Source organism: Neolamprologus brichardi, chromosome 2 (genome assembly GCF_056152115.1).
Source record: "Neolamprologus brichardi isolate AB-2024 chromosome 2, ASM5615211v1, whole genome shotgun sequence".
Classification (NCBI taxonomy): Eukaryota; Metazoa; Chordata; class Actinopteri; order Cichliformes; family Cichlidae; genus Neolamprologus; species Neolamprologus brichardi.
Window position 1 is genome coordinate 29,987,192 of NC_142105.1, and position 23,329 is coordinate 30,010,520.

General features: G+C 40.0%; 2 protein-coding genes and 4 non-coding genes across 10 annotated transcripts in view; 1 reads left to right on the plus strand and 5 right to left on the minus strand.

The window, feature by feature from the left end:
• On the plus strand, positions 1–17,994 carry fermt3b (FERM domain containing kindlin 3b). Of its 2 annotated transcripts, XM_087850642.1 has the most exons (15): positions 1–154; positions 1,400–1,524; positions 4,997–5,230; positions 7,205–7,321; positions 7,477–7,645; positions 11,366–11,468; positions 11,554–11,661; positions 11,859–11,993; positions 12,514–12,560; positions 12,717–12,841; positions 15,073–15,179; positions 15,343–15,561; positions 15,814–15,938; positions 16,378–16,519; positions 17,202–17,994. In XM_087850642.1, the coding sequence occupies exons 2-15, from the start codon at positions 1,401–1,403 to the stop codon at positions 17,379–17,381; spliced, it is 1,935 nt and encodes a 644-aa protein (XP_087706768.1). In that variant the 5' UTR covers positions 1–154; position 1,400; the 3' UTR covers positions 17,382–17,994. The 2 variants fall into 2 exon arrangements, with proteins under 2 accessions (XP_087706768.1, XP_006781372.1); XM_006781309.3 differs by lacking the exons at positions 1–154; positions 1,400–1,524 and adding an exon at positions 4,404–4,500.
• On the minus strand, positions 3,128–3,199 carry trnaw-cca (transfer RNA tryptophan (anticodon CCA)). The gene has a single exon. It is a non-coding gene; the product is annotated as a tRNA-Trp (tRNA).
• trnaw-cca (transfer RNA tryptophan (anticodon CCA)) lies at positions 3,774–3,845 on the minus strand. Its single transcript has one exon. It is a non-coding gene; the product is annotated as a tRNA-Trp (tRNA).
• Positions 6,149–6,220, minus strand: trnaw-cca (transfer RNA tryptophan (anticodon CCA)). The gene has a single exon. It is a non-coding gene; the product is annotated as a tRNA-Trp (tRNA).
• trnaw-cca (transfer RNA tryptophan (anticodon CCA)) lies at positions 7,017–7,088 on the minus strand. Its single transcript has one exon. It is a non-coding gene; the product is annotated as a tRNA-Trp (tRNA).
• Positions 17,868–23,329, minus strand: part of trpt1 (tRNA phosphotransferase 1) — a 5,895-nt gene continuing 433 nt past the window's right edge. Inside the window, exons 2-8 of one of the 4 annotated variants that reach the window (XM_006781313.3) lie at positions 23,024–23,136; positions 22,420–22,501; positions 20,126–20,295; positions 19,015–19,192; positions 18,882–18,938; positions 18,679–18,789; positions 17,868–18,574 (exon numbers count right to left, since the gene is read on the minus strand). In XM_006781313.3, the coding sequence (XP_006781376.2) occupies positions 18,552–18,574; positions 18,679–18,789; positions 18,882–18,938; positions 19,015–19,192; positions 20,126–20,295; positions 22,420–22,501; positions 23,024–23,095 (693 nt within the window). In that variant the 5' untranslated portion in view covers positions 23,096–23,136 and the 3' untranslated portion in view covers positions 17,868–18,551. Of the gene's footprint in view, positions 18,575–18,678; positions 18,790–18,881; positions 18,939–19,014; positions 19,193–20,125; positions 20,296–22,419; positions 22,502–23,023; positions 23,286–23,329 lie in introns of those variants that run through there. The other 3 variants (XM_087850679.1, XM_006781311.3, XM_006781310.3) reach the window with 3 other exon arrangements.

The window sequence follows — 23,329 nt, forward strand, 5'->3', positions numbered from 1 at the left end:
ACACAAGTAGCAGAGACCACAACCCAAGAGAGACAAAACTGCTAAACCTTCTCACAGAAAACCTAGGAAACTTCAGAAGCTTCAGAGATCTTGACAGAGGCACAGGAGGTCCCCAGTTTCCATTTTTCAAAACCTTGGACGCGGGAAACTGACGGTATTGTCCTTTAAAGTGTGTGTGTGTGTGTGAGAGAGAGAGAGACAGCATGAGGACAGAGAGCGAGTTTAGGACAGGGCGTGTGTGTATGCGCATGTTTACGAAGCTTCTCTGTTATACACACATCTGAGGTCATGTATTTACTTTCACCACTTCATGAAATGAATTGTAAAATGATGAAGTGGTCACACAGATGGAAAATTATGATTAGACTCATACAGATGTGGAAAGTGTAGGCCTAAGTAGAGGTGCAGGGGGTGTGAAACTTTTATTTATGCATTGTTTTGTCTCTATCTGCTCTTGTTTCAGTTCTTAATTAAGTTCAGACACATTTCAGTCCGTAAATCCGATATCTTCAAGGTGGGCTTCTACTTTTCATACATATGCAGGAGGACACTGTCTTAACAGGGGATGAACTTCTCACTTTGGGCGGGTCAGAAAGCGGAAGTGTGCATCCATGGTGATAGTTTAAGTTAGAAACAGGAAGTGCTCATCAAAGTGGACATCCTATCCATTATACGTGTGTGTCTGTGTCATGTTGCGCAGTATTATGTGGGTTAAAGTTGGGTTTCTCTGATAGGCCGAAGAGTGATTGGCAGGTCAAATATCCTCTCTTTGTCTCATTCAATATTTAAATGCCCTGAAAAGCAGAAGGAGGCGTTATATTACCAAAGCTATCCGATTTCTTTTTTACATTTTTTTTAATTGTTATAAAATAACTCACTCAACTTCTCATCACACTTTTACCCTCTTGAAAAATAATTAATGCATATATTCATAATTCATAATTCAGATATGAACTTATGAAGTACTTTGTAATATTCTTGGATGTGATTATCTCCTTTTAGAGAGTTTTAAATGTCTTGCAAAAATGTAGATGTATTTCAAACGAGCATCGTCGCTCACTCTCACCCTAGCACTCCCTCTGAAACATCTGAACAGTTTTTCATCTCAGTCTCATGGAGCTGATTTTTCACAGTTTGATCAATGTGGCGAAGAAACAAAGGAAAGTTAATTACACGTCTTCTTCCATTGTCTTTGTCATGGTTGTCACATATGTAACAACAAGGACAAATAAAAAGAAACACAAGGCATTTGTCACCCATAATCCATCACATAAAAGATGGAGGAGGTCGATAAAGCTGTTTACTCTCTCCGTGTTTGTCTGTTTATCTGTCACTGTGCTCTGTCAGGCTTGTCTCCTGTATTTCTTTCTCACTATCCCACGCTCTCTTTTTTTCCCAGTATGGCGGCGTGGGACCTGTCAGTCACGGTGGAGGACCTGGGGCTCGATGCCCCACCCGTCACCATCAGCGTGGCCTCCGACCTTCACATCGGAGGGGTTATCCTCAAGTTGGTGGAAAAGACACGTGGGTAGCTCTGTCTTCCTCTCTTTGTCTTCCTCTCAGTCACACTTCAGACTAAAATTAGTGTCGTAATTTACATATTCACACAAGAGTTCACATGCAGTTAACAAAATTACAAATGCATAGTTAAGGCAAGAAAACTGAATGAATTATTCAGCACACAGTGTGTCACAAGTCCTCTGAACTGCTCTTAAATTTTTTTTTCTTTTGTCACCTGCTACATGTTTTCAATTTTAGTTTGTTCACTTCTGCCGCCACTGCTTTCAGCAAGAAACACAACATCAGTCTAAACATATGTTTCATCAAGTAGTTTGTCAATGTGAGACCAATTAGGTTGGACGGATCATGCAGACACCAGTAAGATCTAACCATAACAGTTCAATCACATGAGGCTGTTTTAGTTTCAGAGAGGATGAATGTAAATGACCAAGGAGCAAACATTGAAGAAGTGAGGAAACAAAGCTATAAATAAAGCTCGGGCAAATTGATCACTTGTTAATTGCGAGCAGGTCTATGCATGCATTCAATCAAAATCAGTCACGCATTATTTAAACATGTTTTGTACACATGTTATAAAGCATTGCTAGTGTGATGTGCGCCGCTGTATTCACACAATATATTTCAGTCTTTTTCATTTAAGGTTGTATTTGATCTGTTACGCTCATTACTAGATTTCTGTTATTCAAAATATTTCTTATGCATTTTCTACTGGGCCTTGATGCCGCCCTTAAGTCTGTCCACCATCTAAGAAATTTATAAAATCCATAACTTCTTTCTCTCTTACCTTAAGTCTACTTTCATCTTATTGATTGCCATTTGCAAAAAGACAGTTTGAACAGAAAGAAACTGTTTTTTTTTTCTTTTTAATTTTTTTGTGCTCACAGCCTATGTTGCGTACCTGACATGACCTTATATGCATATCTGTTCTCAAAGACATGCACGCTTGGTTAATTAGTGATTCTAAATCAGTCTTAAGTGTGAACGTCTCGCTGTGTTAGCCCTGCGAAAGACTACACAGCCCTTTGACAGCAGAGACAGACTCCACCCCAGACGAACCCTGCAGTGGACAAACAGTAAATTCATTGCAATCATTGGACTGACCAATGTTCAGAACAATGGGAAAAGTTGGGAAGGTCCTTGCTGCCATTTCTGAACAGCTGTAGATTCCAGGGACGTTCCCAGATGCATTATGTGTCACCACTTGTCCAATGTCTAAAAAAAGATCCAAGCTGTCGCTGAGTGTATGTGAACTTCTGACAACAGAAAATAAGGAAAAGCAATAAGGAAAATGTTCAAATCACATCAGGATCAATGCAGAGTGGGTAACTGTGTTGTGCTGCATCTCTCACAATCCAAGATCCATAAGGTCCTGCTGATTTAACTCTGTAGTGAACATATTCCAGTTAATAAAGAGGCTGCACTTTCCTATGACGTGTTTCAGGAACATTAGTGTAAATAATGTGTGGAAAAACGAAGAACTAGCAGACAAATATGAACCATGTGGGAACATACTGAAAACAATCTGGCTATTGCTTAGCATTGTTCGGTAGTGGACACATAAGAGCAGTGTAAAGCATCGTATAAGGAGCAGAATTAAGTAAAGAAATGACCCTGACGTGATTTGAACACGCAACCTTCTGATCTGGAGTCAGACGCGCTACCGTTGCGCCACAGAGTCTCACAGGTGGTCATTTTCTCAGGTCAATGAGTCAGTGCAAGGTGTCAGTCTGAAAATTACAACTGATATATTTTTTTATTGTTATAACGTCATTTACTCAACTTTTCATCAAACTTTTACCCCCTTGAAAAATGAGTAATGCATATATTCATCATTTTTATGCACTAGTGGGTAGTAGATATGAAATTGTCCCTCATAAAGTACTTTTTGATATTCTGTTAAGTGTTATTATCTCCTTTCAGAGATTTTGATGTATTTCCAATGAACATCGTTGCTCACTCTCACCCTCTGAAACATCTAAACAGTTTTTCATGTCAGTCTCTTAAATGTTAAACCTTAAACATTTAAAGCTTATTTTAAACAGGAAAAAATGTTCAGCAGAACCTAGATGAATTATGAGAATAGATCCTCAGTTAACAGATTGCTGGTTTTAGATACAAATGTAATACTGAGGTATCCCAAAAATTAGCGTTTTCAGTGGGAAAAATGTTTGGTGACTTCTTCAGTCTTCAGACTGAAGTGAGTCATCTGAGCATGCATCAAGACTTCTCAGAGGGTAAGATACTAAATAAATTGACCCTGACGTGATTTGAACACGCAACCTTCTGATCTGGAGTCAGACGCGCTACCGTTGCGCCACAGAGTCTGCGCAGTTAATCAATAGGTCACAAATGCGGTGAGCTGGGGTTAGCTTTAAACAAAGAAATTATGTTATATAGTGTGTCGTAGCAGTGTTGCTCAAAGCATAGAAAACAATTTCTAATGATCAAATGTCACTAATTAAATATTAAAAATTAAACGAATTAATTTGTGATATTTAATTAGCAATTGCAAACATAAGCACTGTTGCTACCATGCAATACACTAACTACGCTAACTCCCCCGAATCCTAAAATACTTCACACACGTAAAATGTTTAACGTACTAATAACAATTTTTTTTAACTTAAAAAAAACACGACGCTATGGTTTGTAAGTTGTGAAGGTGAAAACACTAAGGAAACCCAAACAATCGCAGGACCCCTACTTGGCAACTACTTGGCAACAGTGGGAACGAAAAACTCCTTTTTAACGGGAAGAAATCTCCGGCAGAACTAGAGAGGGAGCCATTGGCGGTGAGAGCAAAGGAACGAGAGCAGAGTGAGAGATAGGACATGACATGTGACATACATATCTAGTAAAGTGGCCAACAGCAGTAATAATAATGTAATACTGTATTCTTTTTATTAGTAATATAATGTAAATGAGGAGGTAGACCAGGTATCGAATAGATGAAAACCAAAGTTTTGTGGGGGAGATCAGGTAATACCAGCAGCTGCAGACCAATACAACAGCTCTAAATTTTAAGCTCACACATTTCCTTTTGTTTGTTCTACAATAGTTATGCTGTGCATGCAGACTGTATTGACTCCTTTCTTATATTTGTTACATTCAAATGGGAATGGAGACAATATTAGAAACATATTTCCATAACACAGTCAAGTACAGCACTATGGCTGCCTAATATAAGCGGAAAACAGTTCATTTATATTTACAAAAGATTAATGGTCAGTAGAAACTTTTAAGTTTTACAGGTGAAAAAAAAAGACAAGAAATCGCTTTATGGCTTTTGTTAAAACTAACCATACAAAAAGTCAATAAAAAATCCATTATTTTTCAGGTAAAATGCCATTTAAAATATCCGATGATCATCATAGTAATAAGTAAATTAGAATATTTTTAAAGTAAAGATGACCAGATTCAGTTTCTTGAATAGTTTAACTCTTTTTACTCTGACTTTTGTTTCTGTCCTCTGCAGAGATCAAACAGGACTGGTCAGATCATGCGCTGTGGTGGGAGCAGAAGCAGCGGTGGCTGCTGCGGACAGCCTGGACTCTGGAGAAATATGGTATCCACGCTGATGCCAAGCTGGTCTTCATGCCCCAGCACAAGCCCCTAAGACTGGGTCTGCCCAACGGCATTACACTGAGGCTCCGGGTCTGCTTCTCCAATCCCGTCTTCCAGACAGTGATGGGCATCTGCAGAATGCTTAGTAAGATTTTCTTTCTTTCATTTCTCTCTTTTGTCTAGTTATCTGTTTGCTAGCAACATCTATACATCTAAGTTCTTTTTCTCATCTCTCCTTCTCAGTCTCGTTGCGGATTCTAAGTACTAACGCTGTAATATAGCTGTTCACAATAATTTAATCAGTGAAATGTGTCAAAGTGTCTCATTAATACATCGCAGGGTGACTGCAACTATTGCCAGAGAGGGCCTTCCCCATCTGCTTTGTGCTTTCATTTTGTCTAATTTTGGCACTTCTTGGTCTCGATTCCTCACCAGAAATCCCCGGGAGGGGCCAGCAGACTGGAAAGGTTTTTTAAAGCAGCACAGAAGGGGGAAAATAATGACATCTGTCTATAGAAATGTCACACACATGTTCAAAGATAAGGCTTGGTATTATCAAGTAAGCAGTTCCTTTTTAATTATATTTGCTCCTAGGGCTCACTTGTACTGGCAGAAAAGACACATCCATGTTGAGGACATTCTCTTGACTATAAACTTTTATTTTTTATTTCTAATTTTAAATCCCGCATTGCTTCCTGCCTTTGTTGTGACATTGCTTCATATGTTGTTTGTATGGATCAATATCAAGAAGGATTTGTAGGGACTATGTATGCTCCAAAATTCCACTTTGCTGCAGTTGCACACCACTGCATATAAAGGCACCTAGTTGGCATCTAATAGACAATAAATTAGTTTTTAAAGTAATATAAAGACAACAGATGTTTGATATAAGGAAGCGGAAAATGGCCAGACCTAGGAAAAGAGGAATGCATTTTCCTGAGATGAGATAAAGAAAAGCAGCTCTGCAGTGGCACTAAATGTTCAACAAAAAGGAAATTTTGAATACCAAATTATAATTTTGGTATGCACTCTTACACTTCACTGATTTAAGCAGTAAATAAATTGACCCTGACGTGATTTGAACACGCAGCCTTCTGATCTGGAGTCAGACGCGCTACCGTTGCGCCACAGAGTCGTGCAGGTGGCCATTTTCTCAGGTCAGACTCAATACAAAGTGTCAGTGTAATAACACTGGAAAACTTTTGGGGTGGGGTAGCATACCAAAGTAAAGTTTGTTTATAGTATATGTGCCATTTTTGGTACTTATGAAAATCTCTTGTTATGTCTAATTATCTGCTGTACTACAAACACATCACACACAGGCAAATATTAATAAGAACCTGGTTTTAATTGATTAAAATGCCCTAGTTTAAATGTCTTTCTTAGTCAGAGGATAGGAGTGAGGTTCTCAGAACCATGAGCCTAAGTGACTCAGACAGACAACCATCTGATCAGGAGTCAGACGCACTACTATTGCACCACAGGGTCATGTTACAGCCGTTTGACCAGGCTTGTCAGTTTAACAGATTCTCATCTCTTGCCAATCCTTATCAGGACAACAGTGCATGTCCTGCGCAATCAGAGCCTTTCACAGTGCAAGGTTTCAATCCAACGATACTGACAAGTTGGAGGTGGGGGAACGTCAGTGGCAAAATGACAGCATTGACATTAACAGTTTCTTACTATTATATGTACTAATTCTGGTATTATATCCGCCTGGGAACAATTCTCCAGTAAGAGGAAGATATCTGCTTATTGTAAAGTAAAGATCCAACAATAATACACAAAATTTTTTTTACTTTTAAACAGGAAGAAAGCTCCAGCAGAACCTAGATCAGTTATTAGTGAAGATCGTCAGTTAACAGATTGCTGTTAAGTGAGGATACAAATGTAACATCTAGCTTCATTAGAGGGTAAGATATTAAAGGACGTGACCCTGACGTGATTTGAACACGCAGCCTTCTGATCTGGAGTCAGACGCGCTACCGTTGCGCCACAGAGTCTATGCTTTGGGTATTGCTTTAACAATCAGCTTCATACAAGAAGTAAACACACCCCTGAATAACTTATCACCTTTACAGCACTGTTACTGTACATATTATTTATTTATTTTTAATAGACATTCGTCACCCTGAGGAACTCTCCCTCCTTCGACCCATAGAGGAGAAGAAAAAGAAGAAAGACAAAAATTTGGCACCAGAGATCTACGACCTGACCGAGGTGCCCCTTTCCTCGGGTACACGCATCACATTTTATTTACACTGCAGGCATAACATAGTAAAAATTAAATTAAATCCTTTCCCATGTAATGTAAAACATTTTAAACATTGTGTGCTGTCATTTTAATTAAAACTATGCAGGTCAACCTTATTATTTCCACTCCTTTTGCAGTATCCCGGCCCTGTCTGTATAACGGCATGCCCGCTCACTTTGCCGACTCACCGGAGATGGAGGCCATCTACAAGATGCTGTCAGTCACTCAGCCTCCCCCTGCCCCTGAGGTCATAGCCAAGCAGTACCGCCCAGCCAGCGTTGTGGACAAGGCTCACATCAATGGCAGGTATGTGTGCACAGGTATCAGTCTGTCAAACCAGGTGTTTACATCGCAGAGGGGAACTGATAGAGTTTCATTGTCCATGTCACACTGATGTAAGATGTTTAACAAACAAGTTCCCCACAAACGGAGTCCTCTTATGAACTAGCTATCAGGGATGCTGCCTCAGTTAGTATTCTTACCCCACAATAGAGAAGGCCGGTGTAATCACTCGCCACTTTTCTTTTTCTTTATCAGTCCTGATAAAGAAAACTGGGGGTTTCCAGAACTCAGAGCTGTATCTACTGAAGCAGTGGCCTCCTGTGATCTCGAGTTCAGACGTATTTTATCTTATGCGCATGCTGGTTCATAAAGATACTACCGCCAGTGCCTACAAATGTATTAAAATAGGAGCTGTTTGAAGGGCTTTTAGACTCTTTGATGTAATAAATTAGGCACAGTCGCAGCTTTTTTAAAGTCTCCTGCTTTATCTCTCTAAAGTTCAAAGCCGCTTTAAACTTCAGCTGCCTCAGCCATTGTTGCATAATTACACATCAAATAAATACTTTTTGAAAACATCAAATACGTGAGCTTACATAAAGCACATTATATCATTACCTTTATGATAAGTAGTCAGTAATATAGTAATGTGCAAAAGTCTTGAGCCACACGTCATTTCTTCATATTTTACTTCCAAGGAGCCAGACTTTAGACATTAAATGATTTTTCGCCCACTTTCAGTCCAGTCTTTGTACCTTAGCAACCAGAATGTTTTGTTTGTTTTTCTTTTTGTTTAGACTCTCAACACTGACCTATGAGTCATGCAAGCATAAAATGACACCTAACTCAAGGGATGAACTGGTGTTGTTTATTTCTATTTTTGTAAAATGTTAAAGATAACACAGTTGATTGGCATAAAATTTTATTTTTGCACCTATTCCCAGAGAGCTGTTAGCTATTAATTAGCAGAGTGTGTCCTTAAAACATTTGGGGACATGTTAGAAATAGAGGACAGAAAAAGAAGAATAAACAGTACATAAAACTCATGTCCTTAAGAAATAGGAAATAATCCAGGAAAGAGTTGACCCAGGACTAGAGAGATGCATTTGTTTATTTGTTTATTTATAAGGAACCCCATTAGCTTCCACAACAGTGGTTGCTAGTCCTCCTGGGGCCCAAACCATCGAATACCACCAAATAAAATGTTACACACCGGTTCTGTTCATAATTTTTATGGACAGGATTTCTAGGCGCAGCCAAGTGGCGGAGGGCTTTCGCTTTGGTGGCCTCAGGATCTCATCTCTGATCTTTGCGGATGATGTGGTTCTGTTGGCTTCATCGGGTGAGGGCCTCCAGCTCGCACTGGAGCGGTTCGCAGCCAAGTGTGAAGCAGCGGGAATGAGGATCAGCACCTCCAAATCTGAGGCCATGGTTCTCAGCCGGAAAAGGGTGGAGTGCCCACTCCGGGTCGGGGATGAGGTCCTGCCCCAAGTGGAGGAGTTCAAGTATCTCGGGGTCTTGTTCGCGAGTGATGGGAGAAGGGAGCCGGAGATCGACAGACGGATTGGGGCTGCGGCTGCAGTAATGCAGACGCTGCACCGGTCCGTCGTGGTGAAGAGGGAGCTGAGTGTAAAAGCGAAGCTCTCAATTTACCGGTCGATCTACGTCCCTACCCTCACCTATGGCCACGAGCTGTGGGTAGTGACCGAAAGGACGAGATCGCGGATACAAGCGGCGGAAATGAGCTTCCTCCGAAGGGTGGCTGGCATCTCCCTTAGAGATAGGGTGAGAAGTTCGGCTATCCGGGAGGGGCTCAGAGTAGAGCCGCTGCTGCTCCACATCGAAAGGAGCCAGCTGAGGTGGTTCGGGCATCTGACAAGGATGCCTCCTGGGCGCCTCCTGGGTGAGGTGTTCCAGGCATGTCCCACCGGGAGGAGGCCCCGGGGCAGACCCAGGACACGCTGGAGAGATTATATCTCTCGGCTGGCCTGGGAACGCCTTGGTGTTCCCCCGGATGAGCTGGAGGAGGTGGCTGGGGAGAGGGAGGTCTGGGCCTCTTTGCTTAGGCTGCTGCCCCCGCGACCCGGCCCCGGATAAAGCGGATGAAGATGGATGGATGGATGGATGGACAATGAGTTGGATGCAAAATGTCCACATAATTTGGCTCTTACAGCCACAATAAGGTTTTACAATTCTGAAAATGTAAACATGTAAATATTAAAAATTATAAAAAAAACACTCAAACAAAATACACAATTTCCATTACAAGTGACATTACCCTCTTACAATTTTTACAAATAAATTAAAAACTGCTTAAATAGGCTTTTAGGTGATTTTTAAAATTATGAATAGAAGCCAATTCTCTAATTGCATAAGGCAACTTATTCCACTGAAAAGATGCTCTAAATATAACAGAGTTTTTCAAAAAGCTACTTTTAACTCGAGGAGTTACTAAATTGTGGTTAGTTGAGAATCGTGTAGCATGATTATGTATTTCATCTGGATATTGCAACTGAGCGTAAAAAAAAGTGCGGTGTGTTTACCAGTATTGCTTTCTTTAAAAATACAAGTAAGCCATAGTATAATTTAGCTTGTACAGAAAGCCAAGAAAGTTTATCGTGCATTTTATCAATACTTGTATAATATGAACACCTTAACACTAATCTGGCCACCCTATTTTGGACTAACTGAAGTCTGTTCAGATCTGTCTTATTAGCTGCTGACCAAATGATTGAACAGTACTCTAGATGAGATAATACTAGTGCATTAATGACATCTTTCATAATTGAAGAAGTAATATAAAAAGAGCATTTCCTAGCTATAGCTATGCCCTGTCCCATTTTCTTAATAACAGAGTTGATGTCCCTTCTTTTAATCCATTTAATACAGAAATTGTGTCAGTGGAAGGATGGTTGAGAGAAAAATGTAGATATATAGGGAGAAAAGGCTGAGGTGTGCTAACAAAATCTGTGGTGACAGGTCTTATGGAGTGATGAATCCAAATTTGAAAAATTTAATTCAAACGGTTGTGAATATGTGCGGAGGAGGCAAGAAACCGTCTGTAAAACACAGTGGAGGCTGTGCCATGGTTTGGAGCTGCATTTCACCCAGCAGGGTTGGAGACCTTGTAAAAATGGAATTATGAGCATTGGAAAGTACAGTGAGATTTGGATCCACTATGCAATACCATCTGGAAAGCATCTCATTGACCACAGTGTGTTTAGGACAATGATCTGAAACACACTGGAGTAAAAGCATGCCATCAGTAATGGATTGATTTCCCCAGAGCCTAGATGTGTGATCATCTTGACAGATAATAGAACAAAAGAGAGCCAACATCCAAAGAAGAGGTTGAAATGTCCTTCAAGAATCCTGGGGAATTATTTTTGAAGACTACTTAAAGAAATGACAAGAAAGCTTGGCTAAGACACTTCAGACTATGTTAAATAATAATAATGATCACACCGAGACTTTTGTACACTACTGTAAAATTAAGTGAAATACAGAATATAGTTCATATAGAAGTATATGTTTGTTTCTTAAGGTTCTGCACATTTTTTGTTATTCTGCTGTGTTTTGCTATAAGATGCAGTTTCTAAAAACAATCATGTTACCAATTCACTTTGTTTAGGTCAAGCTGTCTATATTATGTCAAATAGTATTTTCTTGTGCTTTTAAATACAGATAAACATGGATGTAACAAATATGAAATCATAAACATATATATTCTTTGTCTGTCCCTCTCAGGTGGTTGGACTCGTCCCGTTGTCTTCTGCAGCAGGGCATCCAAGAGAGTGATAAACTCTGGCTTCGCTTCAAATACTATGCTACTTACGATATGGATTCCAAGGTATGTGTGTGTGTGTGTGTGCATATTTCTTTGCCAGTATATCAACTCTCTAACCTCATCCTTCTCTTTCCTCTCCACCCTGCAGTATGATGCTGTACGTCTGACCCAGCTCTATGAGCAGGCACGCTGGGCCATCCTGCTGGAAGACATCGACTGCACCGAGGAGGAGATGATGCTGTTTGGAGCTCTGCAGGTAGAAAATCCATCTGCTGACAGTGAAATATGTGAATCACTCTAATGGAAGTGGACATTTCGCTGGATGTCAGATAATATAGAGACTCATATGTTCTCCCACTCCTCAAAGATATCTGGTCTATTCAATCGTCAGTAAAGCAGTGTCGTATAAAACTGGATTAAATAGGACATTTCTCTGTCTTGTTTTACATGCAGTATCATATCAGTAAGGTGGCTCAGTCAGAGCCCCAGATCATGAGCAACAATCCAGCCATGGACGATCTGGATTCCGCCCTGCAGTCCCTGGAGGTCAAGATGGAGGGAGAAGGCAGCTCTGCATCTGATTTGCTGGTCAGATACAATAGTCTCACCCGAGTTTTTTTTAAAATTAAATTATTTTAATAACAGGGAACAGAAATTTATAACAATTTAGGTCCAGGCTTCTCAAAGTGTGGCTTGCAGGCCAGTGGCTGCCTGTGATGATATGTGCTACTGTACACTTTACTACTTTGATCACAGAATGAAACAGAGGGATTATTTCCACTTCAGTTTTAACCTTCCTAACACTGACAAGTACAGCTGACATTATTAAATGTGATATGCACCTGACTCATGGTTAAAAAAAATATAGACCAGCACATCAGTGTTTCATGGTAGAATTTTTCCTATATGGGCCTCCTTGACCCCCTGATTGGCTTTAAGAACACCTGATTTAAGATATTTCATTAATGGTAGTATTAGCCTGGATCCAAATCCACTGATGATGTAGACAGCATTGAGTTAAATTTTTGGTCTTATGTCAAACTAACATTGATTGACTAACAGTTTTATTGCTAAAACATATTAACTGAAAAACTTGCCTTTTATCCAGGAAAATATGACAGCACCAGACCTCACTGACTACCTGAAGATATTTAGGTGAGATCTGGTTTCCAACTGGTTAAAATCAATTTCATTTTCTTTAAATAAATAAATATTTATTAGTAACCTTCCTCTTTATTTCTAACTTGTTATGAATCTGGGGGGAAAAAATCCCCAGTGAAATCAGCTAATGTGATTACATGTATATTTCAGACCCAAAAGGCTGACTCTGAAGGGGTACAAGCAATACTGGTTCAAGTTCCAAGATACCTCCATTTCTTATTTCAAGAGCAAAGAGGAAAGCATAGGAGAGCCCATTCAAATGATTAACCTCAAAGGTAATGACTTCGTTACGTATTTTTATGTTATGTTTTTCTACTATATATAGTGCACCATGCTATTAGCAGAATGGTAAGTATTTAGCACATTTTAAAATAACAGATGTTTACCCAAAGTGATTTCCAGGCACACTTATTTGCAATCCAAGTCCCCAAAAATCAATTACAAAACACATAACTTGCCTAAATAGATGATATAATAAAAATAATAACTGGAAAATAAGTCAGAAAATGAGAATAAAAACAACTCAATTGTAACAATGGTAAGAAGTTAAATAAAACAGTAGCAGAAAACATTAACAGTGAGCTTGACCAAACCATGAGAGACTTCAAACTTGACGAAAATGGGTCTGGTAGGTCTTGGAGCTGAATGAAAATTGTCAATTGTTGAGCAGGTTCTTATGTGGGAAGCCAGACTATTCCAGGACTTAGAGGCAATGACAGGTCACCTGTTTTTAGCTGAGAAAAAACAGGTGTTAAGAGAAATTGGGATGATACGCTGAAGGACCTGGAGGAAAAAGACCTGTAATATATTATGGCCATGGAGGTCTTTAAAAACAAATAGTACAATTTTAAAACCTTTTAGAAATTTCACAGGTAGCTATTGCATGTGTATGTAAGCTTGATTGTAAGCAGGGGGAACTAAGTTGATATTGTTAGTAAGGTATCTCAAAAATTCAATTTACTGGCTCAGATTTCTGAGGTTTGAATTTTGAGATTATAACCCAAAATTTAGACATATAAGTCATTTTTTTATGTGGCACAAACAAGCTTCCATACTGCTGATCTACAGCAGGAGTGACATGATGTCTTTTCTTTGTATCAGTAAAGACTAGCAGAATGCCTAACTGAAGGCAAAATACCTTCAGTTATGCTATGATTTGAAGTTGAAGGATATTTTGGCTAACTGTGATTTCAGATCATTCAAACAGTTGAAGAGGTTCTTAAAGGAGTGGTCAATGTCAGGTGTGGCTGGCAGATCAAACTGGGTGCCATCAAATAACAGTGATAGTAAATGTTGTATTTATGAATGCTAGAGTCAAGGGGTAACAAATAAATTGAAACTAAAAGAGGACCTAACATGGATCCCTGAGGGATATCACAGTTAGTAGAAACTGAAGCCGTTTCCTATTTGGACACTAAAGGTTGAGGAAAACCAGTGTAGAAACCCTGCAGTCCTACATTATGCTTCAAATGTTTTAAAAGAATGCACTGAGGCCAATTAAAACTAAAATAATGCAAGCACCAGAATTATGAAATAAAAGGATGTTCTACACCTTTAACTGAGCAGATTATATACTATGCATACTTGTAGAGTCACGCTTAAATTTCTCAAATATGTTAAAAGTATTTATCTAGAAAGCAACTTGGGAGATGAGATTTTTTTTCTAAAATCTTGGCAAAGAAAGGTAACTTTGGTATCGGTCTGCAGTTACTAAGGAAATATGGGCGAAAGTTATGCTTCTTTAGAAACGGCTCCATGACTGTGTTTTAAAACAGAAAGGAATGACTCAATTTGCTAAATAATTATAGCGTAAATAGTCAGAATAAAAGGAGACAGTGGACCAAAAGCTGCCATGAAGAAGTGTGCAGGTATTATATTTAGAGAACAGTGATGAAGTTGACTGACTCTCTGAAAATGTTAAATCTGGGGGTGACATTTTAGATCTTCTGGTGTTAATGTTGTCAGTGAAGAAATCCAAAAACGTCCAACACATATGGAATCACATATCAGACACTGAGTTTTAATATATTGCCATAAGTGAACACCTAAAGGTAGATAAGTACTATGAGTTAAAAGTGAATTAACCTCCTAGGACCTGGCGTCCACATATGTGGACATCACATTTTGGGTTGTCTAGACCAAAATACTAAATTTTGCTCTACAAGGGCCTGATATCCGCTCACGAGGACATTATACTGCCTCTGTTTCCTCAAAATTTAAAACGAATGTCCTCATATGTGGCTCTCATTTTTCTTAGGAACAAAAATCGGGTAAAAACAACAAACAAATCTGGTGATTCTTTGTTTTTACATTCATCGGGTCCCAATATGCCCAAATATCAAAGAGAAATTAAAAATGCATGACATGGAAGAGTTCGGGTCTTAGAGGATTGAGGAGAATCAGCGGGGATCATATCAGTCTCTTCCTACACGCTTTTTTTTTTTTAACAGCTTAACCAGGAACCTCAAATGTAATGATACCACTTTAATGTTGCTCCTTTACACAGGATGTGAGGTGGCTCCAGACGTTAATGTGGCTGCTCAGAAGTTCCTTATCAGACTTCTGATTCCAGCACCTGAAGGCATGAATGAGGTCTATCTTCGCTGTGAGAACGTGAGGCCACACGCACACCCATACACCTCTTCTCATCTCTACATGTGACATCCTTTCATTTTCAATGCCTCTATCTTCAGTTCATCATCTCAGCTCTGACCACAGTCACACCTGTCTCTCATGCTCTTTTTTCTGTGTTGTGTCTTTGAAATTCACCCTGCAGGAGCAGCAGTATGCTCAGTGGATGGCAGGGTGCCGGTTGGCATCTAAAGGCAGGACCCTCGCTGACAGCAGTTTCCAAAGTGAGATCCAGAGTATCCGCTCTTTCCTGGCGATGCAAAAGACCAACTCTAGTTCCAGCAGTGCAAATGCCAGCGAAGAAAGCATCAATACTCACAGTCTGGTGTCACCACGTTACCATAAAAAGTACAAACCCAAACAGGTACAGATGTAGCAACAGGCCACAAAAGGATAAATGTTGCAGATTTATTGTCTTGTTTTCACAAAGCAGTATTTTTGATCTCATATATTCTGTGTGGCATTTCGCAATTGCCCAAATTACCAACCTAAATGACCTTAATCATTTTCCTGAAGAGCAGTACAGTAATTTTGTGCAACTGTGCAAATCTCCAACTGCTCATGGCAGCAAACATATAATTAAATCTCACCTTTTACCCTCTGCCTGCTCTTCCAGCTGACCCCCCGAATCCTGGATGCATACCAGAACGTGGCTCAGCTCTCCCTGACAGATGCATTGATGCGCTTCCTGCAGATCTGGCAAGCCCTGCCAGACTTTGGGCTTTCATACGTTGTTGTCAGGTTAAGTTTAAAGTTTCATTTAAAGCTTTTGAGAGTTGATTCTGTGCCAGTGAACACATCAAAGACCGAAATTCACTGTGACAAGGTTATTATAAAGCACTTGACCTCGAACATCCTCCTTCTGTGTGTTATGAACATTATAAATGTTTCAACAGCATAAAAGCAGAGACTGTAGTCGAGGGAAATGCACGCCCAAGACCGGCAGAAATGTAGTTAATGAAACTAGCCTAAGATTTTGTTTTTACTTTTTAGGCAGACAGAAAGATTTATTTTAAACATCCTTCCACCAGCAATGTGCAAAGTCATCAGACTAAGCGTAGTTCTGTAGAAGAAGTTTAATCATTTTTATATGGAGGACTCAAGACTGACTTTTATCTAAAAAAAATAAATTAATTAACTTAGAGGAATCTAAACAAAATGTACTCCCCCCCCCAAACAGGTTCAAAGGCAGCCGGAAAGATGAGGTCCTCGGCATTGCTCCCAATCGCTTGATCCGTATTGACCTTAGTGTGGGTGATGTAGTGAAGACCTGGCGCTACAATAACATGAAACAGTGGAACGTCAACTGGGATATTAGACAGGTATGACTCATATCTTGAACAGGCTTCTGTCTGATAATTTAAAAATGTCTAGAAGGCTCATTTTCAACTTCACATTTTCATTCTCAGAGGTTTTTATGATTCATAGTTCCGACAAGAGGTTTGAACCTTCTACTCGCTGTCCTGACCTCGTATTTTACCAAGAGTTTTAGAAAATTGTCTAAGAGGGAGAACTCTGAGTAGTCTGAAGTAGTCTGAAGCCTGAACCTTAGGCTTGCAAGAATAGATTACTTCTTGTACAATTGATGTACAATGCCTTATTACACAATGGTATTTGTGATAACTGAGCATGAATGAAAAGAAGCTCGTGTGTTTAGAGACAGACCCACAAACCAAGCATGAATTTAGCTGCAAGCTAAAGACTTCTGAAAACATGCTGACAGTGTGTCTTTGACATTTATAGTTCTTACTGGTCAGATCTTTTAATGGAAATGGTTCTGAAACTGTGGGGCACAGACAACCAGGTGAAAAACCTGAAATGAAACTGAGATTGATGAATATGCTTTTACAAAACCAGAAAGAAAATTTAGGAGCTATTGCCCTAATGACTTACAACTTGGGATATGTATGTATATTTGTAGTGAAGATATTTTTCATCCCTGGATTAAGATTTTTTTTCTAAATAGCTCTGCATTTCTTTTGTGTTCATTTTCGTCTACTCCAGATGGCCATTGAGTTTGAAGGGAATGTGAACATTGCCTTCAGCTGTGTGACCGCTGATTGCAAAATCGTTCATGAGTTTATCGGAGGCTACATTTTCATGTCGACACGCAGTCGGGAGAAGAGCGAAACGCTTAATGAGGAGCTATTCCACAAGCTGACCGGTGGCCACGAAGCTCTCTAAGACTGAAACACAAAAGCCCAGACAATGGGATGGTTGACAGCCCATCAGACCTCCTGTGTCTCAGTGGAAAACCAGCATGGAAAAAGACTTAATGTTTAACTCAAGCAGCCACAAAAAGATAAGGAAATCGTCAAAAACAAGATATTCAGTTTACTGAAAATGTGTTAGAAACTTGTAAGTACACCAAGTTTTCCATTCACACATCAGTGGATGTTAAACTTGATATGTTCTGACATGTTCAAGACTCCAGCGGTCCTCATGCTGACTTCCCCCCGCCCTACAGGATGGACTGCTGCTGGGCCAATCTGCTGGGCTTCTGGTCCAGGTTCAGCAGGCGTCATAATCAGACTCAAAGAAATGTAAATTCAACAGCTGAATCAGCCAGCTCTAACTTCTAACTGCTTTTCTGAACTCACTCTGTCAAGAAATGTAATCAGCATTGCTCAGAATTGAAAGCCTTGAATGTCCAGAGCTCCAGACCCAGTGTTACTTAAACTTTTTATTAGAAATTAATGTTACAGGTAATGATATGACTGAGAAATATAAGATAAATGGCAATAAAAATATTCACCACATAAAACATTTACTAAAATAAATAGAGCTGTATACTTTTCATTATCTCTTGTTTTCCCTCCTTATGGCTGTGACATATTTTGGCAATTTCTTACACAGGAAACCTCAAACAAGTTATCTTCCCTCACACACTGTGCGTGTCAGTCCATATCTTACTGGAAACTGCAGTCCGTTAAACCTCAATGTCTGCATCCTCTCATTTCCCATGCTTAGCCACGTGACTAACCACATGCACAATACGCTTTATTTAAAGATCTGCCAGTTAAAATATCCTGGTAGTCATTGGTACAACGCTTTATTTAGCATGAAGTGGGGAAAACAAGGCCTCTGTATTTTTAAGTTTGTTGAATTGTCATATAAAAATAAGGATGTACCTTCTGTCCTGTTCACTTTCAATAATGAATCAACAGTTTAAAGTTTACCAATCAGGTGCCACTTTGGGAGATTTCTGAATATGCACTTCTGTTGCTGATAAATCGATGCTGCTGGAAAACAAGGGTTGCCAGGGGAACTGGGATAAGCATCAACCAACCGTCGGATGCTAACATGGTCAGGTGAGTGCGGTAATGACCAATGACAGGACAGCACTCTCTGCTGTTACTGCAGTGGCAGGATGCTCCCTGGAACACAGCAAAATAGAGCTCAGTGAACAAGGAAATAGTGAACCCAAATCCACGTAAGCATAAAATCTAAACTTTTATTTCTGTATAAGAGTTTTTCTTACTTGAAGGTCTCAGTCTTAGAGCTCGGCTGAAGTATTTAGGTTGAATTTTACCCTCAGCATCACCTGCAGTCAACAGCACCTCATTCTCAGACCAGAAGAACTTGATACCATCTGTAGAGACACATAAAACTAGTAGCATTGGTTCCTACACATATAGAGTAAAGGTAGATAATTGGACAGCAGCAATCGGGGTTTAATCTTACCAGCCAGTGCTTTGGGGACATCAATAAACACAGCTAGATCACAATCTTTCCTCATGCCTGGTGGGGGAAAAAAATAACGCTGTAGTACAAACCTCCTAACAAGCTTCTCTCCATCAAACTCACACGAGCATACCACTGATGATGCCGTCCTCCCCTGGCAAGCCTCGTGCCAGATGGATGTGTGTCCTCTTCATGCGGCTCAGGCCCTGCTGCTGGATGGAGCTCCAGTTTCTGAGGTAGGAGCCATGAACAGCCTCAGCAGGGCAGTCTGGAGAACCAGCCATGACCGGTTTCAGCTCCAGATCCACAACCTGACCGTGGAAACACAGCCAGGATAGCCACAGATTTACAAAGCTGCCTTAAATCTGGTAAAGAAAGGCATTCTGGTTACTATTGCTTTGTTTTAGTAATTAGTCATGGGCAGTTGATTAGTATCGGAGAAAATAGTGAGAGAAATTATTAAACTCAAGCCTAGTGAGAGTTTGACTGATCCCATGCTCAGCTGAAATGTCAGCAACAAATGGCAGTCAAAAAATTTAAAAGGAAGATGAATTTATATGCAACATAGCCTCCAAGATATTCCCCATTGTTATTGGGACTAAACCTAACATCAAATGCAAACGCTCGTGCAGGGTTTTTCCAGCATCAGTGGGGCATTTAGGAAGGCCTGACTACACATATAATCATTATCAGTCTGCACACATTAAAGACAGCTACTCTGTGTATCCGTGTATTTTCCTGTAATTTAAGATTGTTAAAAATGTAATTTTGGGATTAATTCTAAGACACTGATACGCTGATATTCCAAAGACTCTATTTACATTGACTTATTACATTATTTGGGATAAAATGGAGTTTGTTTTACCATGTTGTAGGACTTCTTCCATGACAAGAATGCAAAGAAATAGAGTAACTTCTTCAAAATAGTCTTTGACTCACTAACACTCTCCCACACATACACATCTGCAGTATATAAGGCATAAATTGGGTATTTGACTAAAGCAAAGTCTGCATTTTCTGAGTTGCTTTTTGGTTTTATGTCCCAAAAGTATATAAATCACATTTTCATCATATTTTTCTAATCATTTGCTGATCAGCAAGAACAAACAAACTGCTGAATATTTACTGAATTCAGCATTTAGCTAGGAGATAATGCAATATAGCCAATGTGCTGACAACAGCAAGTATAAGCTTCTCAGAGTTTACAGGTGTTGACATGTCTTACATTTTGTAACTCTCATTACCTGTACTGAATGACCCTGATTGGCCCGAATCTGCAGCCGGCCATCCTCGGGGTGGGTACAGAGCTTAAAGCGCTGCTTGTCATTTGTGGCCACAACTCTCTCAACGTCTTCCAACGAGTACGAGTGGAACTGCGGGTGAGCCAGGAGATCCTCCACAAACAGGAAGCCGTCTATATGTGAAGAGAGCTGTTATGACTATGGTCAAATTTCCCCTGTGGATGTTACAGCCCTGTGAGCAACAAGTTGTTTGTTTGAGGCACTGTTCCAATTTGGCAGCATTTTCTCTACAAATAATCCCAAAAACAGCAAAAGGATGTTAAAAAGTTCAATATTAAAATTAATAAAATAAAAATAAATCTAAGGTAATATTGATCTGCTATCAATATTATGACAGCATCATTAAATGGGATCTGTCCATAGGTGAAATTTGTTGTATGGACATCAGAAATATGTATCAACCACTTTTCTAATTGCTTAAAATTGTTCACACTACTTATTTCATATTGAATGCATAAGTCTTTTTGGTGTAACTGAAGTTTTTTACCCTTCTTGTTGTTTACATCAAGCAACGTGATTGTGATTAAGACAACTCTAGGTATTTCACCAGTGAGTGTTTTCTAAGGATGCATTCCGGCATCACATGTAGACAAAACACAATAAATCAAATTTATGAATGATAATAATCAGAGGTTCCTCTAGTTAGTTGGTACTAATCTCTGTGTGTCCTCAGACTTTCCCAATGCATAGTTTGTACATGCCTAAAGGAAAACATTATGCTCCTAGGCTCTGATCCTAGGAGCATAAGAAAGGGCTACAAGCACAAGCTCCATAGAGACAGAAATCTAGCACAGCTGATAAAGACCAAAGTTGAAGACTGTGCAAAGGTGCTCCAGAGACACTCCAGCACATAGTAGAAAAAGGTAAGATGGTACCTGGGAAAATATACACCAAGAGAAACAACCAAGTGGCTGGGATAGTATACAGGAACATCTGTTCCACATATGGACTAGAAATCCCCAAGTCCTCATGGCAAACACTGCTGAAGGTGCTTGAAAATGGCAGGGCTAAGGCCCTGTGGGACTTCAAGTTCCAGACAGACAAGCAGCTGCTGGCCAACCAAACAGACATAGTGTTGGCTGACAAGGAGCAGAACACCGCAGCTGTGATAGATGTGGCAATCCCAGCGGACAGCAATATCAGAAAGAAGGAACACAAGAAAACAGAAGTACCAACAACAACTGGAGGAGATGCGGAATGTCCAAAGTGATCCCAGCAGTAAAAGAAGCAACAACCCTAAAACTCAACGAGCGGACCAGCAGATTTCAGGCACAACTTTAGTGTAAGTGCTTTTCTGTCTAACATTCACACACATTCATACTCTGATGCATTAGTGGATGAATGTGCCTTAGCAAGATACACATTGGGAACAACCAGGGATCAAACTACCAAACTTCTGATTAACAGATACACTACGTCCTTATACACTAATTACCGGAACTGAGCAATGGCTGTAGCTCAATGTATAATACTGTACCAGCTGACCCTGCTCTGAGTCAGAGCTCCAAATTGTCTTGTTTAAAGCAGCTTCTTAATGTTAAGGAAACCAAATTTATGTTGGTTTACAGAAATCACCCTCAGATCTCAGATAATATTGGTAAGCATATCCAGCAGGAGACTTTGTGAAGAAAGTATTATACTACAAATACCTGGGTGAATGATATCATTTTCTTTAAAGGTCATATTGGGTACTCAGTAAAATGTTTATATTGGGTTTTATTTATTTTAAACTGTCCATCTTAATTTTGCTGTTAGGTAAACATATGTACAGGCTACGTTCTTAAATGTCCTTTATAATGGTGACATTAATTACATGCAGGTTATCTCTATGTATCAGGGTCCTTTATGTTTTCAGTACACATCACTTGTCTTAGCCCTTAATAGTGGTGATTTAGGGCTTTTAATGATTTATTTGAACTGCAGAATGATTATAGTATGATTATACTGCCCACGTGGACAAGCTAAATGACTTCTGGAGAAAAGCTTTATGCTTAAATGAGACAAGGACTGAGCTAACTGACCACAATCACGAGGTATTTCTGGAGGTGTACGTGTGAGGCTGGTTTTGATGCTCATTATAAGCGTTTGTGAACTTCCTGTGTGTAATTGCAGGTAATAATATGAAAATTTGCTACATTTTCAAATGAAAACTCCTTTAGAGTCCTTGCTAAATTTGCATCCCTACCAGTCTACCCTGCATTATCTGTGTTACCTAGATCTGACTGTAAGCAGCTCACCTGTACCCATTTGCAGACCCATCTGGCTGGCTCCATGGCGAAGTGCATAAGACATGGATTTAGAGAGGCGGACATCTCTGTCCTGGTAGTGGAAAAGGCATCACTTTCAGTAACATACACACACTGAAATTTAGTTCTAATTATAGCTGTGGTTTAAATATAGGACCTAGACTTTACCATGCCAAAACCCTCATACTGCCTGTCATACAGCTAATACTATTAGATAGATATTAAAAAGACGGGAAATTATCCCAATTGAAATTGGGATAATTGGGATAATTTGGCCTGTATTTATATAGCGCTTTACTAGTCCCTAAGGACCCCAACGCGCTTTACATATCCAGTCATCCACCCATTCACATTCACACACTGGTGATGGCAAGCTACATTGTAGCCACAGCCACCCTGGGGCGCACTGACAGAGGCGAGGCTGCCGGACACTGGCGCCACCGGGCCCTCTGACCACCACCAGTAGGCAACGGGTGAAGTGTCTTGCCCAAGGACACAACGACCGAGACTGTCCAAGCCGGGGCTCGAACCGGCAACAAGGCGAACTCCTAACTCTTGAGCCACGATCGACCTGAATGGGTCAACAAACTCTCACCTCTCCACCACGGTGTCCTCTCCTTCCTCTTCCTCTTTTGCCTCTTCCTCCCCATCCTTTGGCACTGTCCATGAACGCACAGGCAGCTCAGCTTTTCAGACCTCGTTTTGCAGCTGTTGTATGATAAATTTCACTGGTTTTAATTCTGCGAAACGTTGCATAGGATAATATTTGTTGTCAGTGCATTGCGCGTAGCATTTTGGCTTGCTCTCGCTTCCTGTGTGTTCCCGTTCTCCGCTTGCAGGTGGCACTGTGACGGGCAGTGCTCCGGTAATTCGGCACCACAGAGGAAAAGCGGTTTTTTTT